We start from the raw sequence: 25,598 nt of genomic DNA on the forward strand, positions 1-25,598 counted from the left end.
AGTGGTTCCACTTTGGTGGTACTGATCTCTATGGCAAGTGCAGGTCCTCTTCAGCCCAAGCAGAACCATCACACACAGGTTCTTAGGCAAAACGCAACAGCAATAGTTTCTAATTCAGTTCCCGCTACAGTTCTTGTTCCCTTCTGAAATCTCACAAGACAGGCTTCCACTGTCTGCATTTCTTACAAAACACAACTAAAATGGTCCATTATGTTCTGAGCATTCAGCAGATTCCCCAGATGTGGAGTAAGAGGAACACTCCTTCACTGCTGGTGGGAGTGCAAACTTGTACAGCCACTTTGGAAATCAGTACGGTGACTTCTCAGAACATTTGGAATCAATCTAACTTAAGGCCCAGCAATACCACTTTTGTATATATACCCAAAGGATGCTCAGCCATATTCATAGCAGCATTATTCATAATAGCCAGAACCTGGAAACAGCTGAGATGCCCCTCAATTAAAGAATGGATAAAAAATGGTACATTTACACAATGAAGTATTACTCAGCAAACAAACAAAAAACAGTGACATCATGAAATTTGTAGGCAAATGGATAGAATTAGAAAAAAAAAAATAACCCAGACTCAGAAAGACAAACATGGTATGTGCTCACTCCTTAGTGGATACTAGATGTAAAGCGAGAATAACTGGACTGTGATCCACAGCTCCAGAGAAGCTAGGTGACAAGGAGGACCCTGAGAGAGATGCATGGATCTCCCTGGGAAGAAGCATTAGATGAGATCTCCTGGGTAAAGTGGAAGTGGGGGTGGGGGACAGGGAGTGGGAGGTGGGAGATGAGAACATGAAGGAATGGGATGGTGGAGTTGGGGGAGGGACTGAATGGGAGAGCAATAAAAGAGAGTTTGACAGAGGGAGCCATTATGGAATTAAGGAGAAGCCTAGTGCTAGGGAAATCCCCAAATATCTACAAGGATGATCCCAGCTAAGACCCCAAGCAATAGTGTAGAGGGTGCCTGAACTGGCCTTCTCCTGTAATCATATTGGTGACTACCCTAATTGTCATCACAGAGCCTTCATCCAGTAACTGATGGAACCAGATGCAGAGATCCACAGGCAAGCACCAGGCCAAGCTCCGGAATCCAGTCGAAGTGAGGGAAGAGGGATAATAAGAGCAAGGGAGGTCAAGAGCATGACAGGGAAACCCACAGAGACAGCTGAACCAAGCTCGTGGGAACTCACACACTAGACGGACAGCTATGGAGCCTGCATGGGACCAAACTAGGTCCTCTACGTGTGGGAGACAGTTGTGTAGCTTGGTCAATTGAGAGGCCCCTGGCAGTGGGACCAGGGTCTATCCCTGGTGCACGAGATACCTTTTTGGAGCCCATTCCCTATTGTGGGATGCTGTGCTCAGCCTTAATGCAAGCGGGAGGCTTGGTCCTGCCTCAACTTAATGTGCCAGGCTTTGTCAACTCCCCACAGGAGGCCTCACCCTTTGGGAGGAGTGGATGGGGGAGTGGGGTGGGGGAGACAAGGGAGGGGTGGAAGACAGAACTGTGGTTGGAATGTAAAATGAATAATAATAATAAAAAGAATCTCACCACCCACAGTGGATTGGGTCTTCCTTCATTGGCAGTAATTAAGAAATGTCACACAGATATGGCCACAGGCCAAACTGACAGAGACAGCTCCTCCATTGAGATTTCTTTTTCTCAGTTAATGTCTAGGTTTGCATTAAGCTGACAAAACTAACTAACACAGAGTATGTAAGTATGTGCAAGGATGTATGAAGAACGTGTAAAGGTATGACCGTGTGATTGTGTATACAGACAACCATGTTTACATCTTTAAGCCTGTCTGTGTGAGACTGTGTTTAACACTGTGTTCACTTAAGTATGCAGGTGTGTGAGAATAATCCTGAGTGTACAATACAGTGTAAGTATACGTGAGGATTCTGGAGTAGAAGTGTCCATTTCTAAGTGTAAAAGAATGTGGAAAGACGTGTGTCTTAGCTAAGGTCTCCATCCCTGTGATAAAATCCATGACCAAAATCCACTTGGGGAGGAAAGGGTTTACTTTAACTTGTAGGTTATGCTCCATCATCTGGGGAAGTCAGGGGTGGACTCAAGGCAGGAACACAGAGGCAGGAACTGATTCATAGCCCTTGGAGAAGAGCTGCTTACTGGCTGTTTCCCATGGCTTGTTCAGCCTGCTCTATTATTCCATCCAGGACCAACTGTCCAGGTTTGGTACCGCCCATAGTCAGCTGGGCATTTCGATATAAATCATCAAAAAAAAAAAAAAAGAAAAGAAAGAAAAGAAAGAAAAGAAAAAAGGAAAGAAAGAGAAAAAAAATGGAACACGGGTTTGCCCACTGGTCAGTCCGAAGGGGACATTTTTTTCAACTGATGTTCTCTCTTCCCAAATGATTCTATTGTGTGTCATATTGACAAAACACTAGCCAATACAATGTACATGTGTGTGTTGAGATTACGTGTGTGTGATACGTGCGAGCTGATAATGTGTGTGAGGGAGTGTGTAAATGTGCATTAGTACCAGAGCCCTCAATCCCCCTGCCTCAGCCTTTACGATCCAGCTGGGTTTTGTGTGTCAACTTGACACAAGTTAGAGTCATCAGAGGAAGGGGTCTCCATGGAGGGAATGAATGCCTGCATGAGATCCAGCTATATTTTCTCATTTAGTGATCAACGTGGGAGGGTCCGGCCCCGGGTGGGTGGTGCCATCCTGAACTGATGGTCCTGGGTACTACTATAAGTATAAGGAGGGTTCACTGGGCAGTAGTGGCGAACACCTTTAATCCCAGCATTTGGGAGGCAGATGCAGGGGGATCTCTATGAGTTTGAGGCCAGCCTGGTCTACAGAGTGAGTTCCAGGACAGAAGCTCCAAAAAGCTACAGAGAAACCCTGTCTCAAAAAATTGAAAAAAAAAAAAAGGACTGAGCAAACCATCAGAAGCAAGCCAGTAAGTACCCCTCCATGGCTGCAACAGCTCCTGCCTCTGGGACCTAACCTGTTTGCGTTTCTGTCCTGATTTCCTTCAGTGATGAACAGTGATGTTGAAGTGTAACCCAATTTAACCTTTCCTCCCCAACATGCTTCATGGTCATGGTGTTTCCCTGCAGTAACAGAAACCTCAATAAGGCACTAGCGCTCTGGCATTGCCTGGAGTTGAAGCTATGCATGATCAGGGCAGAACTGTAAGCAAAGGGCCAGGTGGAGCAACTAAGTGAGGGTCCAATGACCCTACCTTGCCCTCACTTCTATGAAGATTACAGCCGTCTGCAGGCTGAGGAGATACACTCTTACAAACAATCATAGCGGATCTCATAGAGATAACAGCTCTTATGCTAGGATAGGGCTGTACAACATCGGGATTCACCTCCTGTTAGAAGTATTGGGGGCTTTGAGCAATAGGAGTTGGATCCTGGAGCCACCACCTCCACCCATGCAAGCCCATCAGCCCCATGAGAAATGAAGAGACAGGACCTACAGGTACATCATGGCCATAGCTCTGCACAAATCCTGAGGAAATGTTATGGAATTCTGCAAGCAAGTATCTGGATGTTCGGCCCTGGGAAGCAGGTGCTGGACCAGATGCACATGCATCCTGTAATGTCTGTTCCTGGAGCCAAACTCATTCCCCACAGCCCAGCACTGGCTCTTCACAGTCACCAGCAGCTTCCTGTCACCATGATCCTCATTTGTGACAGATGCCACATTCAACATGGAAAGCCATGTCTGCAGCCTAGAGTGCCAGGACTGCAAATCCACCCCAGGGTTTAGTCCTGAGGTCTGGACCCTGGTGACTGGCCAGAGGCTCACAAAGTGTAGGTGGTGAGAAGCAATGAGGACCAGCAGAACCAGGGTTTCTGTGCCCAGTGCAGGGAATAAAGAAGACAGGCTGAGTACTGAATAGATGCTCTAAACTCTCAGCAATGGACAATGTTTTCTAAAAATGGAGACTATTTATCCCATATATCTATTTTTACTGAATATAATTTCATACCCTATAATCCGATCCTGGTTTCTCCTCCCTCATCTCTTCCCTGATCCTCTCTACTTCCCCACCTACTCAACCCAACACTTTTCTCTCCCTCTAGCAAACAAACAGGCACACTGAAAAAAAAAAAGCCAAAATAAAACACAGAGAAAAAAACAAAGATAAAGCACAAGATACACACACAGAAACACAGACACAAAAACCCATGAAAACACATAAATGGAAACCATAATATATAAGCAAAAGACATTTAAAAATGTCCAAAGCATTATGAGACAAATCATCTCCCAGATGCCACTGCACAAATCTAAAATGTCCCTCCTGGTCCCCTTCCCCCTGCGCGGGCTTCTCAGGTCCACCCTGCACGGACGGCAGTGACATTTGTCTCACGGTGGCGGGTCAAACATTTACCATTCTCATCACACAGGTCAAACTGACTTACTGACTTCATCTCTGATCTTTGTGTGGGTTCACCTAGCTTCAAAATCCGAAGCCACTATCAGCCACACAGTATGGGAGGGAAAGGCGTATCTAGCTGCGCTGTCATCAAGACACGCCTCTGGCGTATCTGAAAAACCGCCTCCCAACCAGGGAAAGGAGCAGGCGCACAGCCCAAAGCCTCAGAGTGTAGGGAGAGCAGCGGTTGGCCACAAAGGCGCGTGCGCAGTGATGGCGTCAGAGCCCTCTTACGTCTAAATTTTCGTATTTCAGTGGGAAGGCATGTGTGTGCTGCTTAAAAGCAAAAACTGTTTAGGGACCCTTGGCAGAAGAGATAATTACATGCAATCATGAATACCCGTGATCTAACAGGCATTTACCAAGATCCAGTATTTGCCAGGCACGGTTCTGGGTGCTGCTTTCCACCGTACCATCCCCATGCCTAAGACACTGCCCTGTGTACACAAGGCACTCAGTACAAGTCAAACAATCAACTAGGAAGATTCCTCCCGACCCTACCCCCGCCCCGCCCTCCTGGCTGGAGCTGCATGGCAGGGACCGGCGGGGACCCTGCATGGAAACGGGTGGCCAGCAGGAGGCGCTGTGGAATCTCCTGGCGGCCTGGGCCCAACGCTCACCTTTTTTTCAGGCTGCGCTGATGGCGGCAGCGGGTGGTGGTGCCGGACTGGGCACAGCCACGGGCCTGGAGGCGGCGACGCTGCAAAAGTTGTCGCTTCGGCGGAAGAAGGCGCTGGAAGCCGAGGAAATGGAGCTGTACGAACTTGCACAGGCTGCTGGCACCGTCATCGACCCGGATGTTTTCAAGTGAGAAGGCAAGGGTCAGGGCTTCGAGCTCACACTCCCTGCAGATGAGCCTGCCTCAGGACCCCTCCGGCCCCGATCCGCTACTCTGAAAACTCCCGGTCTCTGTACGCCTTTCCATGGCGGTGGCCCAGCTGGCTCGACACATGGAACTGGAATGCACGGAGGGGCTCAGGTTTCGCTAAGCACCACATTTGTTTCCCCAGGATCCTGGTGGACTTGCTGAATCTGAACGTGGCTCCCCTGGCCGTCTTCCAGATACTGAAGTCCATGTGTGCTGGACAACGGCTGGCGAGTGATCCCCAGGACTCGGTAGCCATATCTCTGTCCACATCAGAGACCCGAGGTTAGAAGTGGGCCGGGTACTTCCGGTGGAGGGTGGCAGGGTTGGGGGGAGGGGTGAAGAACCACAGGCTGGCTTGGCTCGGAATGGCTCAGCCTGTCTGTGTTTCTTCTACCACGGTCTGCAGACCAATTCAACTTCCAGGGACCTTAGTTGGCTCCACCTTTAGGATCACACTGATGGATCAAGGGTTGCTCCAACCAGGCTAGGATCCTTCTGGCTGACTCCTTCCCACCTCTTCATCATGTCTCCATTCCACACGTACTGGAATAAACATGGCTTTGGTGTCCATCTCCCTGACACAGCCTCAGGGAAGCACTCAGAGTACAGGGCAGACAATCCCTTATCTATCCTTCCCACACCCATGTCTAGCCCCACTTCATCTCAGGCCAGGTCTGCAAGCCTCCCATCTGGGGATTGTTTGGGTTGCAGGACTGGAGCCATCTGACTGCCTTGGGACACAGAGTAGAAGTCTGACAGAAAGATGGAGCCATTGCTCAGGTGTGAAGGGCTTCCCTGCTCTTGTGGTCCTGTCTGGGTTGGTGAATAAGAGATGGTGGTAGCCAGAGTGTACCAGAGGGATCTCAGGTCCTTGCACCTACACATCCTGTCTGATGCATCTGTTCTCTTTGGTTGTGGGAACACTCTGAAATACACCTTGTTTTCCCAGGCAAGTGGATGGAGATCCAAGGCTGTACCCCTGCCTGAAAGCACAGGAAGAACCTGGAAGGCACCCAAATGGGGTCACGTGCTGACCTGGCCCAGTGGGATTATCAGGCCTGGAGACCCACGCATGCTCACTGACCCGCCCTTTTTCTGCTCAACCTGTGTCTCTCTGGCCCTCCTTTCTTTGGCAGGAGCAGAAGCGAGGCCATTCTTTTCTTCAGGCCTGCAGCCTTTCCGGCTCTGCTCTAAGGCCCGGCTGCCGCGTGCCTGCCTCCCTGCCCCCATGCCTCACTCTGGTTTTCTTGCTGCATGCTTTCTCCTTTCACAGGCATTTTTTACTGTGTCATGTCTGCGTTTGATGCTGATGTGCCCTCTCCTACTGGGAATTGCATAGAGAGATCTCTGGCTTGGGTGTGTCTTAGCGTCCATACACACAGATCTTTCAGCCACCCTTCATTAACCAAATATGGGATGGAGGAAGTAGCAGCAGTGGTGAAGTGACCCACTGGAGGGGGGTGATGACCTGTCACGACAGAGCTGGTAGCCACTGAGATCTGCCATAGCTTTCCTGTAGGGACTAGATTGGTATTGCTCCAGGCCATGAGTTCGACAGCTATTCAGCCTCTAGCATCCGTCCAAAAGATGCTGCAAGCACAGCAGGACCTCTGGATAGCTGAACCCTGCTGTCTAAGTTTTAGCATTTTGTGTATAATGTGTCATGGGGAATTTCTTTTCTGATCCTAGGTATTTGGTATTCTGTTTCTTGCTCCTCAGTGGGCACTTCCTAACGTAGTTAGAGGCCACTTGTTTTTTTCTCCGGCTGCCCAGACCTGAAATAATCACACAGACACTTAATTATTATAATACTGCATGGCCTATTAGCTTATATATATTTCTAGTTAGCTCTTACATCTTAAATAAACCCATTTCTATTTATCTGTGTATAGCCACATGGTTGCAGCTTACCAGTAAGGTTCCATTTGGTGTCCAAGGGCTACATCCTAATTTAGATTGGCGTCCAAGGGCTACATCCTAATTTAGATTGGGACATTTTCATTCATGGTTTTGTTAAGAATGTTTTCTGTGAGTGGGGTGCATGCTTTCAATCCTAGCACTCGGGAGACAGAGGCAGGCCTGTGAGTTTGAGGCCAGCTTGGTTTACAAAGTGAGTTCCAGGACAGCCAGGGCTGTTACAGAAAAACCGTATCTCAAAAAAAAAAAAACAACAAAACAAAAAAAAAAAAACCCCAAACTGAAAAAATATATTTTTTTTCTGTGACTTTGAACTGAATCTCTTCTCCTTTATACCTATTATTTGTAGGTTTGGTCTTTTCATAGTGTCCTGGATTTTTTTTAATGTTTTGAGCCTGACTGTGTTTTGATTTAACATTTTCTTTGAGCTATCCACTATCTTCTGCTTTGACTTCAAGACCTGAAATTCTCTTTGCCGCATTTTTTAATCTGTTGGTGAGGCTTACCTTTAAGGTTTTTGCTTGACATTCCAGTTTTATCTCAGTTTGGGTTTTCTTTAGCCATTCTGTTTCTTTGTTAAATTCTGCTTTCATGTTATGGATTGTTTTTATTATTTCATTCAGCTGTGTTTTCATGTTTTTTTTTTATGTTTTGATTTTTGAGGCAGGGTTTTTCTGTGTAGCCCTGGCTATCCTGGAACTCAGTTTGTAGATCAGCCTGTACTCGAACTCACAGAGATCCGCCTGCCTCTGCCTCCCAAGTGCTGGGATTAAAGGCGTGAGCCACCACTGCCCTGCTTTTTGTGGTCTTTATTATTTATTCATATCCTCCTTTGGATCTTTTATTATTCATAATTGCTATATTTGAATTTTTGTCTTGTGCTGAGTTGCTTTTCCTGGGGCTTGACACAATTGGGTTGCCAGTTTCTGGAAGAGGCATATTGTCTTGGTTGTTCATGCTTGTGTTTTTAGGCATCTGGATTTACAGTGTTTGAGGTGTTTCTCGGTGTATGTATCTGGTCTTGCCTTTATTGGGCGAGTATTCCATTCTTTGGTTGCTATTGCCCAATCTAGGTCCTAGCCAGTTGTGGCCTTTGTGGGATCTTGAGTCACAGCCAAGTGTGATGACTGTGGGTTCCTGGTAGAGAATGGTTCTGGGCCCCAGCCAAATTTGTTGGTTAAGGGGTCCCTGGTAGGAAGCTGTTTTTCAGGTCAATGGGGAGTCACAAAGAAATGGAGATGGACTGGACGGGAAGGTTTAGAGGATGGTGGCGAGGGATGAGGGAGACCCTCTGTTCCCCAAGAGGTAGAGTCTGTAGGGGGTGGGTCAGGCTGGAAGGAGGAGCTCCTGTGGGCAGGCTGCAGCAGGACTAAGAGTTAAGCAGGGATGGAGGACAGGAAGGAAATTGAAGGTCCCCTTCTTAAGTCTCAGCCTAGCGTGGCAGCTTTGAGACCCTGGTAGAGAGAGGTTCTTCAGGGCTGGGGAATCACAGAGTACTAGAGGAGTTAGGAGAAAAGGTCCTCAGAGCTGCTGGGAAGAACTGAGGGGATTCTGGTCAACATGGTGGAAGTGGGCCGGGAGTAGCTGCTTTGAGAAAAGATTGACCTTAAATTTGTAATCTCTTCCCTCTGTATTTTGTCTGGTAAGATTACAGTCTTGTGCCACCAGGCCTGGCTTATGCATTGCTGGGAACCAAACCGAGGGTTTTGTATATGCCAGGATACAAATAGTGAACTTGACCACCAGCTCCCTCTCCCCCGCCCTTTTAAAACATTTCTATAATGAGATGGTCTCACTAAATTACCCAGATGAGCCTTGAATTCACTACGTCATTGTCAGGCTTTGACCTTGTGATTCTTCCCATAGTCCCCCTATTCCAGACACAGCTAAGGTTATACCCTCTGCTACCAGGCCTGGCCACAGACTAGCCATGAAGTCCTAGGTCCAACTTCACCCTCCTGAAGAAATAAGATTATAGGTATGCATCACTGTACTTAGCTTTTTATAAATCACATTTTAAGTCTGAAATCTTTTGAATCTATAGATGCAAAAGCCATATCCATAGAGGATATAGAGGGCAGATTAGCCTGGATAATTTGAACTAATTAAAATAATATTAATTTATTTAATTTCTCCTCCTCCTCTTCTGTCTTTTCCTTCTCCTTTGCCTCCTCTTTTCCTTTTTCTTTCTCTTATTTTCCCCCTTGAACCTCTTGTTATTTGTGTCTCTAAAACCAAAGAAGAATTGGTGTTTCAGAGCTGAACCCAATGCTAGAGTTGCCTCAAAAGAAGCAACAGGGAAGTTTCTGTAAGAGACTGCTCCAAACCAGGCTGCAGTGAGGCCAGTTGGGATTCAAAAGAAGCAGCACAAAGGGGAGGTTGGGTGACCCAAGGCTTAGGGGACTTTAGTATGGAATAGCTGTAACACACCTTGAGTCAGGGAAGAAAGACACACTAGCTATGTCCGCAGAGAGGGGCTCAGAGTATGGAGCTGACAGGAGGGTTGAGGAAATTTGGGTGATCACAGAACTTGACTATAGGTAGGGCTAGTTTCTGTGGATTTTGCCATAATATTTCACCTAAACAAGTCGGTCAGTATTGAGAAGTAGTCTCAGTCCTAGATTATTTCCAAGCCTGTGGAAGGTGGAAAACGTGGGTCGTGCCTCCAGGTCACTGACTCCCTCCCGCATGCTCTTAGCTTTCAGCCAAGCAAGGGTAAAGCAAAGAGAAGAATGAAGGACCCTGGACCCTTGGCGAATAGGGGACATGTGTTAGAGTCTGCAGTGCAACTCTTACCACACTTGCAGAGGCTGGGATGCGCCATCCGCATGGGAGGAAATGTGACCCCTGGGCAAGCCTGCTTCCCAGCCTGTCTTACTTAGCCCTAATGTCCTCCCTAGGTTTTCAGTTACTATCGGTACCTAGAGCCCAGAAGCCACCACTTTAAATGAAAGCTCTGGTCCAAGGGCCTGCTCACCTTTCTGGCTATGATTTTGTTTGTTCGTTTTTTAATAAATAAGTAAAACGAAAGCAAGAATGAGCAAACTATAAGTCAAAAAACACGTGAGTCGGCGAGCTTCCCCTGAGGGTGATTTCAGTGGTCAGAGGTTCAGCCTCTAAGGAATTCTAGAACGATCCGTAGCTAAGCCCGAGGCTTGAGTGTTGCAAGCTGCACCAGGGACGTGGGAAATCACAGCGTCTCTGAAGCTGTCGGGAACTTGGCTTCAGACCTCTATTGCACACTTCCTGCCCGTGGGGCCTGATTGAAGCAGGTGTGATGACGACGCCGGTGTGAATGTGCATGGCACCGAGTCCCTCCTGCCATCTGTTTAGGGGCCATCACAGCTCTCTAGGGCACGCTTGATTCGCCTTTCCTAAATGGCCTCCTAATGGTCACTAGGAGTGATAGCGAGTGGGACTGTTCCCCTCTCCACCCCTAGATTTCTGGCCCCGGGAATCCTGGCTGTGGGAGCAAGCATACCATATATTGGATGCCGAGTCAAAGCATGTGCTGCCTCTGGCCAACCAGCCCTCCAGGCCACTGCTGCCTCGTAGGTGCTGTAACCGCAGCTGTTTGGGAGGGGTGGGGACCTTGGTAAGACCAGGGATTCATGATTTCGGGCCCACTGTCAGACTTCTCCGGCTGGGAAGTGAGTTAATCAGAATCAGTGTCACGTCTGAACCCGGATCCAGTAGATCCCAGAAAGTCTGATTGTTTCCTTTCCCGCAGTGTAGAGTCGGCCTTCTAAAAGGCCTCGGGTCCCTCTGGGGAAAGATGGGAGAAATGTTAACTGTAAGACTCTATGGTGTTTTAGCAAAGTCCTTCCTCATAGGGGCCTGGCCTTCCCTTTCTTCCAAGAGTTCTAGAAGGTCTGCAACTTGTCTGGTTTGGAAATTGGCTTAGGGCCTGGGAGTCTGTGTAGCTACATCCATTTGTTTATTTTCCTGCTTCTACAAATCAAACAGGATGCAGTAGGCCTCACTCCTGGAAACACTGTGACTGATTAGCCAGTACCGAAGGTGCATAGGAGCCGGCTAGCTATAGAATTTGCTGCCTGTGCTGCCTGCTGCAGGTCAGGCCATTATGGATGTCGCTGTGTCTGTCCTTCCCATTACGATCCCCACACTCACCTGACTCTGTGGGATCTGGGCTGTCTCCTGCTCCCCCTGCAGCAGGACCCAGTTAAAACCATCACACGCATTCAGTGAGCATCTCTAAGGTCTGGCTCGAGGGACAGAGCAAGAACAGAGCTCTCTAAATGTGCTGGTGCCCTCTCATGGTTTTGTGGTCTAGCATCACTGGAGGGCATGTCTTCTGGGCCTCCCCATTGTGGAGAGTTTGGCTTTACACATGTACCCTCTCTAACACTGCGATTTCTCTGAGCCTAAAAATCCCTTCGTTAACACTCAGCCAAGGGGTAGTGGGCTCCTTTTCAATGGACCATCTTTTGACAAATGCCAGCCAACCAAGCAAACCGCGGGAGCTTCTGTGTTAAACCTGAATTCTCCACTCAGTGGTCCCATGTCAGTAAACTCAGCCGGATCAAGTTTTCTGTTCCTTCCATGGCTATCCCCATCCTTAAGCCCATGCCTGCACAGTTCTCAGACTTTATGCTAAAATGAGTCTTTGTAAGCTCTTTAGTTGTATAACACGACCTCTTCACTGATTTCACTCTCTATGGCCCCTCTAGGAGCCTGCTTAGCTTTAAAACTGGTTCTAAGTACCAAGGCAACTGTTGGTGGGCCCTGAGTCCGTCAGTATTATGCTTCCTGGCACTGCCTTAGGGAAAGTCTTCATTGCTGCTTCCTTTTAATACCCTTAGACAAAGTGGCAAAGAAAGTACTGCAGGTTGTGGTAGGGACACATCCTCCTCTAAGGGTTGAGAGAGAAACCATTCCAATTCTGATGGTTCAAAGTCCTCAGCCTCAGTAGGACTCTCCCACACCTGCATCCTAAGTTCCAGGTTCCCATTCCTTACCAATCAGTGCCCTTTAACTGCCAGCGCCCTCTGAGGCTGGGACTTGGATTTCCTTTGTAACTCAGCCAGTCTTAGGGCCTCAATCTGATTTTCTACAACTTGAGCTCTGTGGTTGCTGAAGAGAAGATTCTCTTCCAGGGCTCACTTAGACACCTTTAGACGTTGTCAGTTCATCCAAAGATGCTAGAGGCAACCAGCCAGCATCACTATTTTCCTGATTTTTTTCCCCTACAAACTGCCAACAGTTTTACATATAAAGACACTGCCACCTAGTGTGCAGTTACACTTGTTCCCTATGATAGGTGAATTGGGGTAATCAGATGCATTTATGTGTAAGTTGCTTAAATAGTACACACTGTGGATGTGTAGAGTTCTCCATGCCGCTGGAAGAGACATCAGAAACCGTAGCTGTTGGTGAGTTGGAAAACCTGTCGCAGATACATACAAAGTTCATCCTTAAAATTCTACTTCTCTAGATCCAGTCCTGGTGCCAGTCTGTATTAGTCAGGGTTCCTTAAAGGAACACAATTGATTGAATGAAAATATATATTAAAATACTATATTCTATTATATCTGAAAGGGATTTATGAGAGTGACTTACAGGCTGAAGTCTGTGATACAGTCCAACAGAAAGTCCACGGATCAAGAAATTGTTCAGCTTACAAGATTGGCTGGCGTAGCATTTCCAGTCTGGTGCCAGAGTCCCCAAAGTTTCCTACAGAGCTCCTGGTCTTCAGTCTATGTTGGGATCCCAAAGAAGTAGATTCTAACACTAGCAGAGGAATGTTTCAGCAACGGAATAGATGAACCAGGGAAAAGGAGCGCAAGCAGGTGAAAGACAAGAGCTTCCTCCTTCCCTGCCCTTTCGTGCGGGCTGCCACCAGAAGGCGTGGCCCAGATTTAGCGCTGGTCTTCCCACATCAGCTAATCCAGTTAAGAAAATCCCTTACCGATGTCATGGCATCTTGGGTTTTAGGTGATTCCAGGTGTAGTGATTCCAGGTGACAACCAAGATGAGCAGTCACGTATGTGCAGCTGGAACAGGTTGCTACAGCAGATGGATGACCACATCCCCCAGGAAACCAACTGGTGAGTGCTGCAGCTCGAGTCTGCCTATCCTAATTCTTGTGTTCACTCTCTTTCTAGGAAGAAACAGAGGTGGCCCCACTCTTGGTAGTGTACCCATAGTGGCAGAACGTGGAAGCCGTGATGGACCCATCCAGAGAATGCCACGCCAGCCCAGTGCTACTAGGCTGCCCAAAGTGGCAGGACCTGGGAAAAGTAACTCCCGGAGCAGCACATAGACTGGAACAGAGTCTGTCCATGGGACCATAGTCGAGGCAGATGCCGTCCTCTCTGTACTTTCTTTAGAAGCTGAGTGTCTCTCTCTGCCACTTTTGGATACTAATAAAAGACAAAGATTTAGGGTGAATTCTGTGTGCAGTTCTGGTTTTTGCTACAGTCAAACTATAACCAGGAGACATAACAGTGGTTTTTACCGTTTTGGATCTTTATTTGGGGTCTAAGAAAATATGTATATGGATGGTCTTTTTATTAACAAGCCAACATGCTTTCAAGAATTTAAAATGTTCCCTACAAGACCAACCCATCACAGTGCTGGTAGCAGTGAGCCTAAGCCAGGAATGGAAAATGGATGGGCTGTCACCATCTAGATCAGTAACACGACTTTACCCCTGAATCCTCCCCTTTCATATTTAACCCAGTTGTAGGGATTTTGGGGACACTCCCCACACAGATCTGTTTTAGATCCTCCATTTTTTTCTTTTGACACAAGTGCTCCCTATATAACCCATGCTGGCCTCGCACTCAGTGTCCTCTGGCCTCTGCCTCCTGAGTTCTGGGACCAAAGTCCACGTCCATACACTCTATATACCACCATGCCCGACTGGACTCTATTGCTAAGCTTTTTTGCTGCCGTTAGAATGCCGCATCGGTGTAGAAATGATCAAACACGTGCTCCAGGAGGCCCACGCCTCTGCCATGATTGTGATGTTGCCAAGCACGCACAGAGCTTCCTGCACCTTGGCCTGGTCTCACCATGACTGTAGTTGGGAGGGGCTAGTAGTTACTACTCACCTTCCCGAGAAGGGAGGAAAGCACCCCACAAGCTTGAATCAAGTGCAGAAATAGTGGCTACTTTCCCTTAAAGAGAAGACACACCGTAGACACCCTCCCATGACCCCGTTCTGCCCACACTCTGGAGAAAGCATTATGTCCATCACCAGCCCCACAGCCCTCCTGTGACTGCCATGGTACAAGAGACGATCTGCTCTCTGTTGAGGGTAGGCACTCGGCTGCAGTACCAAGAGTCAAATGGAGCAGGGATTAGCAGATGTATTCTCAAAGGGTAAGGTACTAAAATTCCAAGCTTGGCAACTACTTTGTCACAACTAACTCTGTCAAGGTCCTGAGGAAGCACACACAACCTCTTCATGATTGGTTGTGGTTGTGTTTAGCCTAAACCTCATCTGTGTGACATTAGGCAACTAGCTGAATGTCCAGGGGAAGATAATCCCAGAGAAAAATTGCTAGGTAAGAATATATTGCAGCCAGGCGGTGGTGGCGCACGCCTTTAATCCCAGCACTTGGGAGGCAGAGGCAGGCAGATCTCTGTGAGTTCGAGACCAGCCTGGTCTACAAGAGCTAGTTCCAGGACAGGCTCCAAAACCACAGAGAAACCCTGTCTCGAAAAACCAAAAAAAAAAAAAAAAAAAAAAAAAAAAGAATATATTGCAAAGCCAGCCAGGCATAAAACCTGTAATTCTGGCATGTGGGAAACTGAGGTAGGAGTAGCCACAATTTCATTGGTTAATTAATAAAGAAACTGCTTGGCCTGATAGGTCAGAACATAGGTGGGTGGAGTAGACAGAACAGAATGCTGGGAAGAAGGGAAGTGCAGCAGATGCCATGCCGCTCCTCCCCGGGTCAGACATGATGAAGCTCCGACCCAAGATGGACTAGGCTAGAATCTTCCTGGTAAGTCACCATCTCGTGGTGCTACACACATTAATAGAAATGGGCCAAGCAGTGTTTAAATGAATACAGTTTCCATGTAATTATTTCGGGGCATAAACTAGCCAGGCGGCCGGGAGCCAGGTGGCAGGAACACAGCCCACAGCTCCTTCAACACAGAATGATCAGGAATTCAAGGTCATCTCCGATTACAAAGAGTTCAAGACCAGCCTGATGGACATGGAACCCTATCCTTAAAAACCTAAAGTGTGGGAAGATGGCCATGGCTGCTAACTAAGGCCTGCAATCCCAGCTCTTAGCTCAGTGATTCTCAACCTTCCTAATTCTGTGACCGCAGCTCTTTATGCTGTGCTGACCCCGCAGCCATAGAATACGTTATTGCTGCTTCATAGCTGTAATCTTGCTACTGTTACAAATTATAATGTAAATATCTTATAAACGACAGCTGTGAAAGGGTTGGTTGACCATCCTCCACTTGAGAACCTCCGACTTAGGTTGACGCGAGAGGATCGTGAGTCCTCAGTGGCAGTTGTATCACAGCGCCAACATCCTATCTCAGAAAAAGAACTCATTCCAGTGAAATTGCCAGAAACAATGACTATTGAACTACAAAAGGCAGAATAAAAAGCATAGCACAGGGCCCACACTCGTAATACACAAAGAATGAACAGGACTTGGTAATCCACTACTGGAAAAAGGTGTGAAGTGACAGAAACCTTAGTTATTAAATTCTCCCAACCAAAAAAGCCCAGGGCCAGATGGCTTTAGAATAGAATTCTACTAGACTTTCAAAAGAGCTAATACCAATACTCAAATTATTCCACAAAATAGAAGCAGACAGCATGTTGTCCATTCATTGTCCAAGGCCACAGTTTCCCAGAGAGCCAAGCCACATAAAGACACAGCTGATGGGAGAATTCCCGCTGAGCTATACCTGGTCTGGTTCAGCTAGCACCGAGCCGTAAGTACACCTTTTGGTTAGCAGTTACCTTTGCTTGTCTTGTTGCCCTCTATGTGAATCTTGCCTGAGAGTTTTCCGAAGGGACAAAGCCAAATGTAAATTCTCGATTAAGAAATAACATGAGGCCTGAGAAAGGACAGAGGATTCCAGACATCTTGGGGACTGGAGGAAAGTTCGCTCCCAGGGTAAGAGGACACCAGGATCGGCAGGGTCATGGGAAACTTCCCATCTCAGGAGCAACAGTATGTGCAGTTATTAAAATGCCTGTTAAAGGAGATGGAGGGAAAGTGAAGGAGACAAAGAGCTGAGAGAGCTGTCAGGGTTAACTAACCAGCACTGCATTGGCTTCAGGCAACACCTCATGTCCAGTTAAAACTGACAGGATGGAAGCAAGGGTTGAGAGCTGTGAGGAGAGCTCTTCAGAGAGGAGAGCCCACACCACTGAACATTTGGTCTTTAAATAATTCAATTTCAAATGTTCTGGAGCCATTGCAGACGGGAGAAAGAGTCACTTAAGGCTCGATTTGATGTAGAACAGGAAAGTAAAAAGAAAGACATTGAGTCAGCACAGGAGAATGTTCTTTCACAGGTCGATAAGAGCACTGTTTTGGAGGATGGTGAAGGCGAGGAAAGCCAAGACGCTGGAGACGACTCTCCTCCATCTTCATTTGATGAAACAGATTTAGACATCAGAAAGGCCGAAAGGCTTATTGCACGTTTAGAAATGCAAGAGCTCCTGAGACAAGGAATAAAAAAGGAAAGAGAAAACTTCCCAGTAAAGAAAAGGGAAAGAAAGGAGATAAAAAAGGAAATCTTCCCAGTAGAAGAAAGGGAAACATTCAGTTATGGACCTACAGCGCCACCTGTTGATGGATTTGATGAATGGTTGTCTCGGGTCATAAGGACACCTCAGATGTTCCCAATTACTACGCAGCAAATGCCTGCAAATTATCAACGTCCTCAAGGTTATGTTCAGATTAATTGGAGACCTATGGTCGTGACAGATCTGAAAAGATTAAAGGGAGCAGTAGTGGCATATGAGATGCATTCTCCCTGTGTAAGACAGGTTTTAAATCACTGGGCTACTTAGAGTTATTCCACAAGACTGGCAGGGCCCCATGGCAGCTATACTAGAAGCTAGTTCTCAATTATAATGGCTTACTTGGTGGAGAAAGGAAGTAGCAGCCATAGAACAGCATCAGCAGACCAGAGGCTATGGAACAGCATCATCAGACCAGAGGCCATGGAACAACATCTTCAGGCCAGAGGGTGAATATAGTAAAGGGCCAATTATTAGGAGTCTATATTAGGGACAGAATGATAATATACAAAGATAAATACAGTTTGATAATGCCACTATAGTGCAGGGTCATCTAGTGGCGTTAAGGTCCTGGGATAAGGTTGAGGAGCCAGGGAAAAGATCTATCTCTTTCACAAAAATCACACAAAGTGCAGGAGAAAGCTACTCTAATTTTTTTGCAAAGATTAACTTCAGCAGTATATAGAGTAGTAGCTGATTCAGACACTAGAAATGTTTTAATTGAATCTTTGACTTTTGAGAATGCTAACACGGAATGTCAAAGGCCATAAGGCCCTTGAAGGCTCAGGGAGACCCTTTATAGGAATGGATTACAGCTGCTGCTGCTATCAGATCCACAGACTATGATGCTAATATAGTTAGACAAGCTATAGCGAAAGGCCTTAAATCTCAGAGTGCAAGATGCTTTCACTGTGGGAAATTGGGACATTTAAGAAAAGATTGTTATTGTTCTGTTACAAAAAGGGATACCTCTTTGGAGAACAACCAGAACAGAAAGCTTCAACCCTAAGGAATTTGTCGGAAATGTGGGGAAATGTGGACTAATGAGTGTAGATCAAAGAAAGATATGCATGGTAATCCTTTACCATCAGGAAACTGGATGACAGGCCCAGTTGTGGGCCCAGGAACAAACAACACAAGCTACCAGTTTCCTGTCAGCAATGGAACGACTCATCAACAGAGCCATTGGAGAAACCTAGGCTCAGCACTGGAGATTAACGCATGCTACTTCAGGGAGCCTTGCTTTAGAATTGGCAATGGGCAGGCATCTGACTTTGTCTCCACAAATTCCTTGTTCTAAGACAGCCACTGGGGTGTATGGTCCCCTTACCCAAGGGGTAATTTTTGGAGGAAGCTGTCTAATAACTCAAGGATTTATTGTATATCCAGGAATTACAGATGAAGACTACCATGGAAAATTAAAATTATGGCATGTGTAAAAAAGACTATGCAAATGGAATCTGGTGATAGAATCTTTCAATTGTTATTATGCCTGTATTAAAAAAGGCAAAGCAGCTCCAGTAAATACGACGAGAAGTTTTGGAAGCACTGAAAAAAAAGGTATTTTGGCAAACAGTCATCAATGACAAAAGGCCTAAATTAAAAGATAAAGATAAATTAAATGAGATTGAGATTGAAGGATTATTGGATTCTGGTGCTGATGTTTTTAAAGTTCTATAAGAATCCTGGGATCCCAACTGGTCTTTACAAGATGTCTTCACTCAATTTGTTGGCATTGTCCCTTTGGAATCTTCATCAGGATGTGTGGGGATATGGAAATCAGCTTGCTGTAGATGTAAACTGAAGAAGCCGGGCGGGCGTGGCACCTGCATCCCAGCACTCGGGAGGCAGAGGCAGGCGCATCTCTGTGATTTCCAGGCCAGCCTGGTCTACAGAGCAAGTTCCAGGACAGGCTCCAAAGCTACACAGAGAAACCCTGTCTCAAAAAACCTTTTAAAAAAGTGTAAATTGGAGAAAAGTAAAGAAGCCCAACTAGCTGAGTTCGAAGTTCAGTTCATAGAGACAAATCCACCCTGTAGCTGGAAAGCCTAAAATCACCCTTGAGGCGCCTTTGTACTTCTTCATTGAACCCAAGTGAACAAGCACCCACACCTGAAATACAACACCAACAAAGAAAGAGAATTACAGACCAATTTCCCTTCTGAACATAGATGCAAAAATACTCAATAAAATCATTTCAAACAGAATCCAAGAACACAGCAAAAAGTTCATCCACCATGATTATGTAGGCTCCATCCCAGAGATGAAGGGATGGCCGGGGAAAAATAAGTTTGTATTGAACGTGTGCAGACTTTATTGGCAAATATATCCTAGATAATACAATATAATAAGTATGTTCATTATATTAGGTATTATGAATCATAGAGAGATGAATTAAAACATAGGGGAAGATGTGCATAGGATAAGCAAATATTAACCCAATTTGCATAAGGTATTTAAGCATCTGTTGATTTTGGTTTCCATCAGAGTGGTTTCTTCTATAGGACCTGATGGCGCTGGGATTGGAGAGATCTGTTGGCATGGCACATGATTGAAACAATTTAAAAAGGAATATTAAAAATATCTTTCTTTTTCTGATTGCTGGGCAGTGGTGGTGCACGCCTTTAATCCCAGTACTTGGGAGGCAGAGGCAGGCGGATCTCTGTGAGTTCGAGACCAGCCTGGTCTACAAGAGCTAGTTCCAGGACAGGCTCCAAAACCACAGAGAAACCCTGTCTCGAAAAACCAAAAAAAAAAATCTTTCTTTTTCTGTTGTTTAGTGTGTGTGTGTGTGTGTGTGTGTGTATAAGAGTGTTATTGTTTGTATGCCCTGTAACCAAGTAGGGTTACTATTGCTGTAATAAAACACCATAACCAAAAGCAACTTGGAGAGGAAAAGGTTTGTTTCACTCACAGGTCTATATAACATTTCATCATCAAAAGCATTGAGGGCAGGAACTCAAGCAGGTCAGGAACCTGGAGGCAGCAGCTCATACAGAGGCCATGGAGGGATCCTGCTTACTGGCTTGCTCCCAATAGCTCACTCAGCCTTCTTTCTAATAGATGGGAGCCCACAACAGGCTGCCCCATCTCCCCATCAATCACTAATTAAGAAAATATCCTACAAGCTTCCCTGAAGCCTGATCTTAAGAAGGCATTTGCTTAATTGAGGTTCCTTCCTCTCAGATGTCTTTAGCTTGTGTCAGTTGACATAAACCTAGCTAGCAATGGACAGAAAGACCTCCTACACCAACCAAGGACAGATTCTACCACAAGTCATGGGGATTGGACATAGGTCAGGCTTGTGTGAAGTTCGGTCACACAGAAGCTAGGTTACATCTCGCAAGCCTGGGTTCTAGTCTTTCATATAGTGTACTGGAAATTGTTCTGAGATGTCTAGTGGAGTTACAGGGTGTTCCTTCCAGGGTGTTCCTGTCACTGTCCCCAAGTCACATGCTTTTGCACTCAAAACAGGACCTGAGTGCCCACCAGAGAAGATGACATGATTCCCTGGGAGGAGGACCTTTCTTTTCCTTCGGTAATCCGAGTTTTTCCATTCTTTAAACTTAATGGGTGGAGGCTCATGTCTGGAGTCATCTAAGAACAATATGGATGTTGGGTCATCTACTTTGTTCCTCAAAGAGTGTTGAAGTTGGTGAGGTGTGACTCTTCCTGGCTTCTGGTGATCCATGGTGATCTATGGTGGTCCATGCAAGCGGTGGGAGAAGCTAAGCAATTGTAGTGGTTCTCAGCCTTCCCGACACTGTGATCCTTTAATGCAGTTCCTCATGTGGTGAGGCCCAACCATAAAATCATCTTGTTTCTATTCATACTGTAATTTTGCTATGTTATGGATCATACTGCAAATATCTGATATGCAGGATATCTGGTATGTGACCCCAAAGGTGTCACGCCCCACAGATTGATAATGGCTGCATTAGAGGCTTGCCTATTCCTATAGTATTGAAACCATCCTGTCTTTGTAACATGGAGCAAGAGTTTCCTGGGTAACTTGTCAAAAAAATTATCTTAATCGGTTATATTGTATTGTCTTTGATACCCAAGATGTGAGTTCAAGACCAGCCTGGTCTATAGAGTGAGTTTTAGGACAGGATCTAAATTTATAGAGTAACTCTGTCTAAAAAGCAAGCAAACAAACAAACAAACACAAAACAAAAAAAAGAAAGAAAGAAAAGAGAAAAAATGATGAACCAGTAGTGATAAAAGATCAACTGATGGAGGAAGGTCATTGGCTAATAAAGAAACTGCCTTGGCCCATTTGATAGGCCAGCCTTTTGGTGGGTGGAGTAAACAGAACAGAATGCTGGGAGAAAGAGGAAGTGAGCTCAGACTCGATAGCTCTCCTCTCTGGGGCAGATGCGATGAAGCAAGCCACCAGGTCAGACATGCTGAATCTTTCTGGGTAAGACTGGTGCTACACAGATTATTAGAGATGGGTTGATCAGGATATGAGAATTAGCCAGTAAGAAGCTAGAGCTAATGGGCCAGGCAGTGTTTAAATGAATACAGTGTATGTGTTGTTATTTTGGGGCATAAGCTAGCCAGGCGGCTGGGAGCAGGGCGGCAGGAATGCAACCCGCAGCTCCTTCTACAATCAACCTGTGGCACTGTGGTGTGTGCCATACCCAGAGGTGAGAAGTGTGGAGGTGTGATCTTTGATTCTCAGGACAGCATCGCTTACAGAGGGAGAAGCAAAGGAACCAATGCAGAAAGGGGGTGGGAGGAGAGAGAGAGAGAGAGAGAGAGAGAGAGAGAGAGAGAGAGAGAGAGAGAGAGAGAGAGAGAGAGAGAGAGAGGGAGAGAGAGAGAGAGAGAGAGAGAGAGAGAGAGAGAGAGAGAGAGAGAGAGAGAGAGAAAGAGAGAGAGAAGTTTTCACTTCTGGAAATTGCAAATACTATTTTCTTTTTGGTGGTTCTGAGACAGTATCTTGCTGTGTATACCAAGCTGGCTTTGGATCTATGATTCCCTGCCTCTGACTCCCAAGTTCTGTGATACAGGCCTGTGTTACCACACCTAGCTCAGGGAACTTTGAAAATAGAACTTAATATAAAAGCACCGCCTTCCACTGATGCCTGTCAGACCCCCTATAGAATCTATATTGAGCAAGTAATTCGAACAATCTGCCTGACACATGGAGATTACATGACTGCCCCTTATTGGTAGTATTAGGAAGGAAACCTAAATTTTCTTTTGGATCCCAAAATTGTAAGCAAGAACACAGTGAAACAGAACTAGGACACCTCACAGGGAGAAAGAACAGTTTGTTGCAGATCGAACTGCTAAAGCTGTCTCTTGGGCAGGCAGAGAGAAAGAGAAAAGCAAACTGGAGAAGAAGCAAGGATTGTTTCTATGACAGTCAGCAGAGTGGGTCTTCCGGAAGACCAGAATGCTCAGTTTAACCAGGAACTAGATGTCCTCTGGGGGAGCACTGGGAGAGGTTCCTATTAAACGGAAACCTGTCTTACACGATTACTGAGGAAGGCTGAATGTTTGCTTTTGTTTACCTAATGACAATCCTGTTTCCTGGTCAGCATCCTTCTGTTTAGGACACTGCCATCAGCATTGTCGTGTATGTGTGTGTGTGTGTGTGTGTGTGTGTGTGTGTGTGTGTGTACACGCTTGCTGGTTTTGACCCAAAGAAAAGGCTCATTCCTTTTACGATAGAATATGCTGCCTTGAACACTGACTGGCCTTTCTTCTTTTCTCAGGTTCATAGTCTCATTCCGGAGTAACATTGCTTAATTAATACAAAATCCTAGTTTTGTATCTGCTGCTGTGATAAAGCACTTTCCAAAAGCAGGACGGGGAAGAAAGGGTTAATTTGGCTTACTCATCCTCATCCCTTTCATTCTTCAAAGGGAAAAAGGAGGATTGGGATAAAAGAAGGTTGGGTAGGGGAGCACGGAAGCACAATTCTTAGTTAAGGGAGCCACCTTAGGGTTGGCAAGAGACTTGAACCTAGAGGGGCTCCCAGGAGCCCAAGCCGAGGTCCCCAGTTAGTTCCTTGGGCAGCTGGGGATAGGGAACCTGAAATGACCCTAGCCTATAGCAATACTGACGAATATCTTGCATATCATCATAGAACCTTCATCTGGTGATGGATGGAGATAGAGACAGAGAACCACACTGGAGCACTGGACTGAGCTCCCAAGGTCCCAATGAGGAGTGGAAGGAGGGAGAACAAGAGCAAAGAAGTCGGGACCACGAGGGGTGCACCCACCCACTGAGACAGTGGAGCTGATCTACTGGGAGCTCACCAAGGCCAGCTGGACTGTGACTGAAAAAGCATGGGATAAAACTGGACTCTGAACATGGCGAACAATGAGGGCTGATGAGACGCCAAGGACATTGGCACGGGGTTTTGATCCTACGTAATGTGCTGGCTTTGTGGGAGCCTAGCCAGTTTGGATGTTCACCTTCCTAGATATGGACGGAGGAGGGAGGACCTAGGACTTACCACAGGGCAGGGAACCCTGACTGCTCTTTGGACTGGAGAGGGAGGGGGAGAGGAGTGGGGGGAGGGGGAGAAGGGTGGGAGGAGGGGGAGAAGGGTGGGAGGAGGGGGAGGGAATTGATAGGCTGGGAGGAGGTGGAAACTTTTTTTTTCTCCTTTTCTCAATAAAAAAAAAAAAAGAAGGGATGTCAGGGACCTCAGCTGGGATCAGAAGCCCAGGCCAAGGAGTGTTGCTTCCTGGCTTGTTCCCTTACTTGCTCAGCTTGCTTTTTTTATACGCTGCAGCACCACCTACCGCCCAGGGGTGGAACTGCCCACGGCTGGCTGGGCCTTCACACATAAACCATTCACCATAAACTCCTACAGGTCAGCCTGATGGAAACGTTTTCTCAACTGAAACTACCTCTTCCCCGATGACTCTGACTTCTATCGGATTGACAAAAACCTACAGCAGTGCCAGAGTCTTTTTTGTTTTTGCAACACTGTCCTGAGATGCAGGTGTTGAACTTAGCATCCTCCTCCATCAGCCTCCCAAGTGCTGGGGTCATAGTTGTGTCTAGCAAGAGTTTTAAAAAAAATTTTTTTTTTGTCATCAAGCTATTTTATTTAGAGACTTGGATCTGGGAAGATGCTATGTTTCCACATGCTTATCCCACCCCGGAACAGGAGCCGACGTCTTCAGCAGGACCGGTATCCTTAGCCTCCGAGTTGATGAAAAGTTCCTTTTGTTGACTCCCAGTGTTTTCCTCTCCATTGGGTGCCCAAGTTCAAGCCTTTTCCCATGCTCTATTTTGACGCTTTTTCCTGCAGGAGAAAAGAATAAAGAACATGACTCAAACTGAGCCCCTACCTCTCTGACAACAGAGGTAGGTACTCCCAAAGCCAAGACGTTGAAGCACCGGGCAGGATATGGGAGGGCATGTGAATGCTGGATGGGCTGGATGGGCTGCAGGCGGACGGGCAGACCCACTGTCTATACGGAAGTCACGTGGGATGACAGACCCGATTACTTCAGTACACACTGTGTAAATCAGGTGTCACCACAGTTGGGTTTTGTTTTTGTTAAAAAAAAAAGCTCAGATAATATTTATTCTTTTAGGCTTTATGGGTTATGTATGGTCTCTGTAAGATATTCTCCCACACCCAGTTCTTAGGTAACTTAAAAACCATTTAGTTTAAGCTGCATCTAGCTTGGCCAGTAGGTGAAATATTGCTGACCCCTGCTTTTAGTGCTCACTTGGGGAATGTGAGACTCCTTCTTAATTGGGAGTTTCGATAAGATCTGATCCAATGCCTGCCAGCCAATGTGTTGGTCACAGTTCTCTAGAGGATCATAACTGTGAGAGTGAATCTCTCTCTCCCTTTCCCTCTACACACACTTCACACACACACACACGTGTGCGCATGTATGTATGTGCATAAAATATATTTTATCTATAATTTCATGTAATTCATTATATATCTATTATTTTATTTATTAATTTATTAATTCATTAGAGTGGCTTTAGACTGTGGTCCAGCTAGTTTAGCAAGGGCTGTCTTCCAGTAGAAATTCCAAGAATACAGTATCTGTTCGGTCCATGAAACATGATGTCTCAGCTGGTCACAGTATGCTTCAGAATTCCAAAGAATTGGGCTCCCATACCAGTGAAGAGATGCCTCAGCAGCAGGCAGATAAGCAAACAGGCAGAAGACAGAAGCTTCTCCCATATCTTTATATAGGCTGCCATGAGAAGGTGTGACCCGGATTTAGAATGGGTCTTCCAATCCTAAGTGATCTGGGTTTAAGGCAGATCTTCCTACCTCAAATGATCTTGATTTAGGGTGGGTGATCTGATCAAGAAAAGCCCCTCATGGGTATGCCCAGGTGCTTGGGTTTGTAGTCAATTCGAGATGTAGTTAAGTTGACAGCCAAGAATAACCACCACGAGTTCCTTAAGTTAATTCAGTGGAAAGAAGCGGCATGGGACCAGAGGCTCTTAATATAACGGGCTGGTTTTTCAGCATGGTGTGTGATAGAAGCGCTCTCTGTGTGCCCTAACAAGTAATTAAAGACAAATGATTGATTTCTCTGTATGTTTGTTGTTGATGCATAGAAAAGCTATCGATTTGTGCAAGTGGCTTCTGTATCCCGCCACACTGCT

The 25,598-nt window shown here is 46.3% G+C and overlaps 1 protein-coding gene and 1 long non-coding RNA gene across 4 annotated transcripts in view; one reads left to right on the forward strand and one right to left on the reverse strand.

Annotated features, from left to right (window-relative positions):
- LOC142848699 (uncharacterized) overlaps window positions 1-5,182 on the reverse strand; it is a 25,836-nt gene extending 20,654 nt beyond the window's left edge. Inside the window, exon 1 of one of the 2 annotated variants that reach the window (XR_012910453.1) lies at window positions 5,061-5,182. This is a non-coding gene — a long non-coding RNA (uncharacterized LOC142848699). The remainder of the gene's footprint in view (window positions 1-5,060) is intronic. The other variant, XR_012910455.1, reaches the window with a different exon arrangement.
- Mzt2b (mitotic spindle organizing protein 2B) lies at window positions 5,081-13,636 on the forward strand. Of its 2 annotated transcripts, XM_075970879.1 has the most exons (4): window positions 5,081-5,247; window positions 5,451-5,590; window positions 6,020-6,088; window positions 6,258-13,340. In XM_075970879.1, exons 1-4 carry the CDS (start codon window positions 5,081-5,083, stop codon window positions 6,293-6,295), a joined length of 414 nt encoding a protein of 137 aa, XP_075826994.1. In that variant the 3' UTR covers window positions 6,296-13,340. The 2 variants fall into 2 exon arrangements, with proteins under 2 accessions (XP_075826994.1, XP_075826991.1); XM_075970876.1 differs by lacking the exons at window positions 6,020-6,088; window positions 6,258-13,340 and adding an exon at window positions 13,351-13,636.
- Window positions 13,637-25,598: the final 11,962 nt, after the last annotated feature.

This window comes from Microtus pennsylvanicus, chromosome 1 (genome assembly GCF_037038515.1).
Source record: "Microtus pennsylvanicus isolate mMicPen1 chromosome 1, mMicPen1.hap1, whole genome shotgun sequence".
Taxonomy (NCBI): Eukaryota; Metazoa; Chordata; class Mammalia; order Rodentia; family Cricetidae; genus Microtus; species Microtus pennsylvanicus.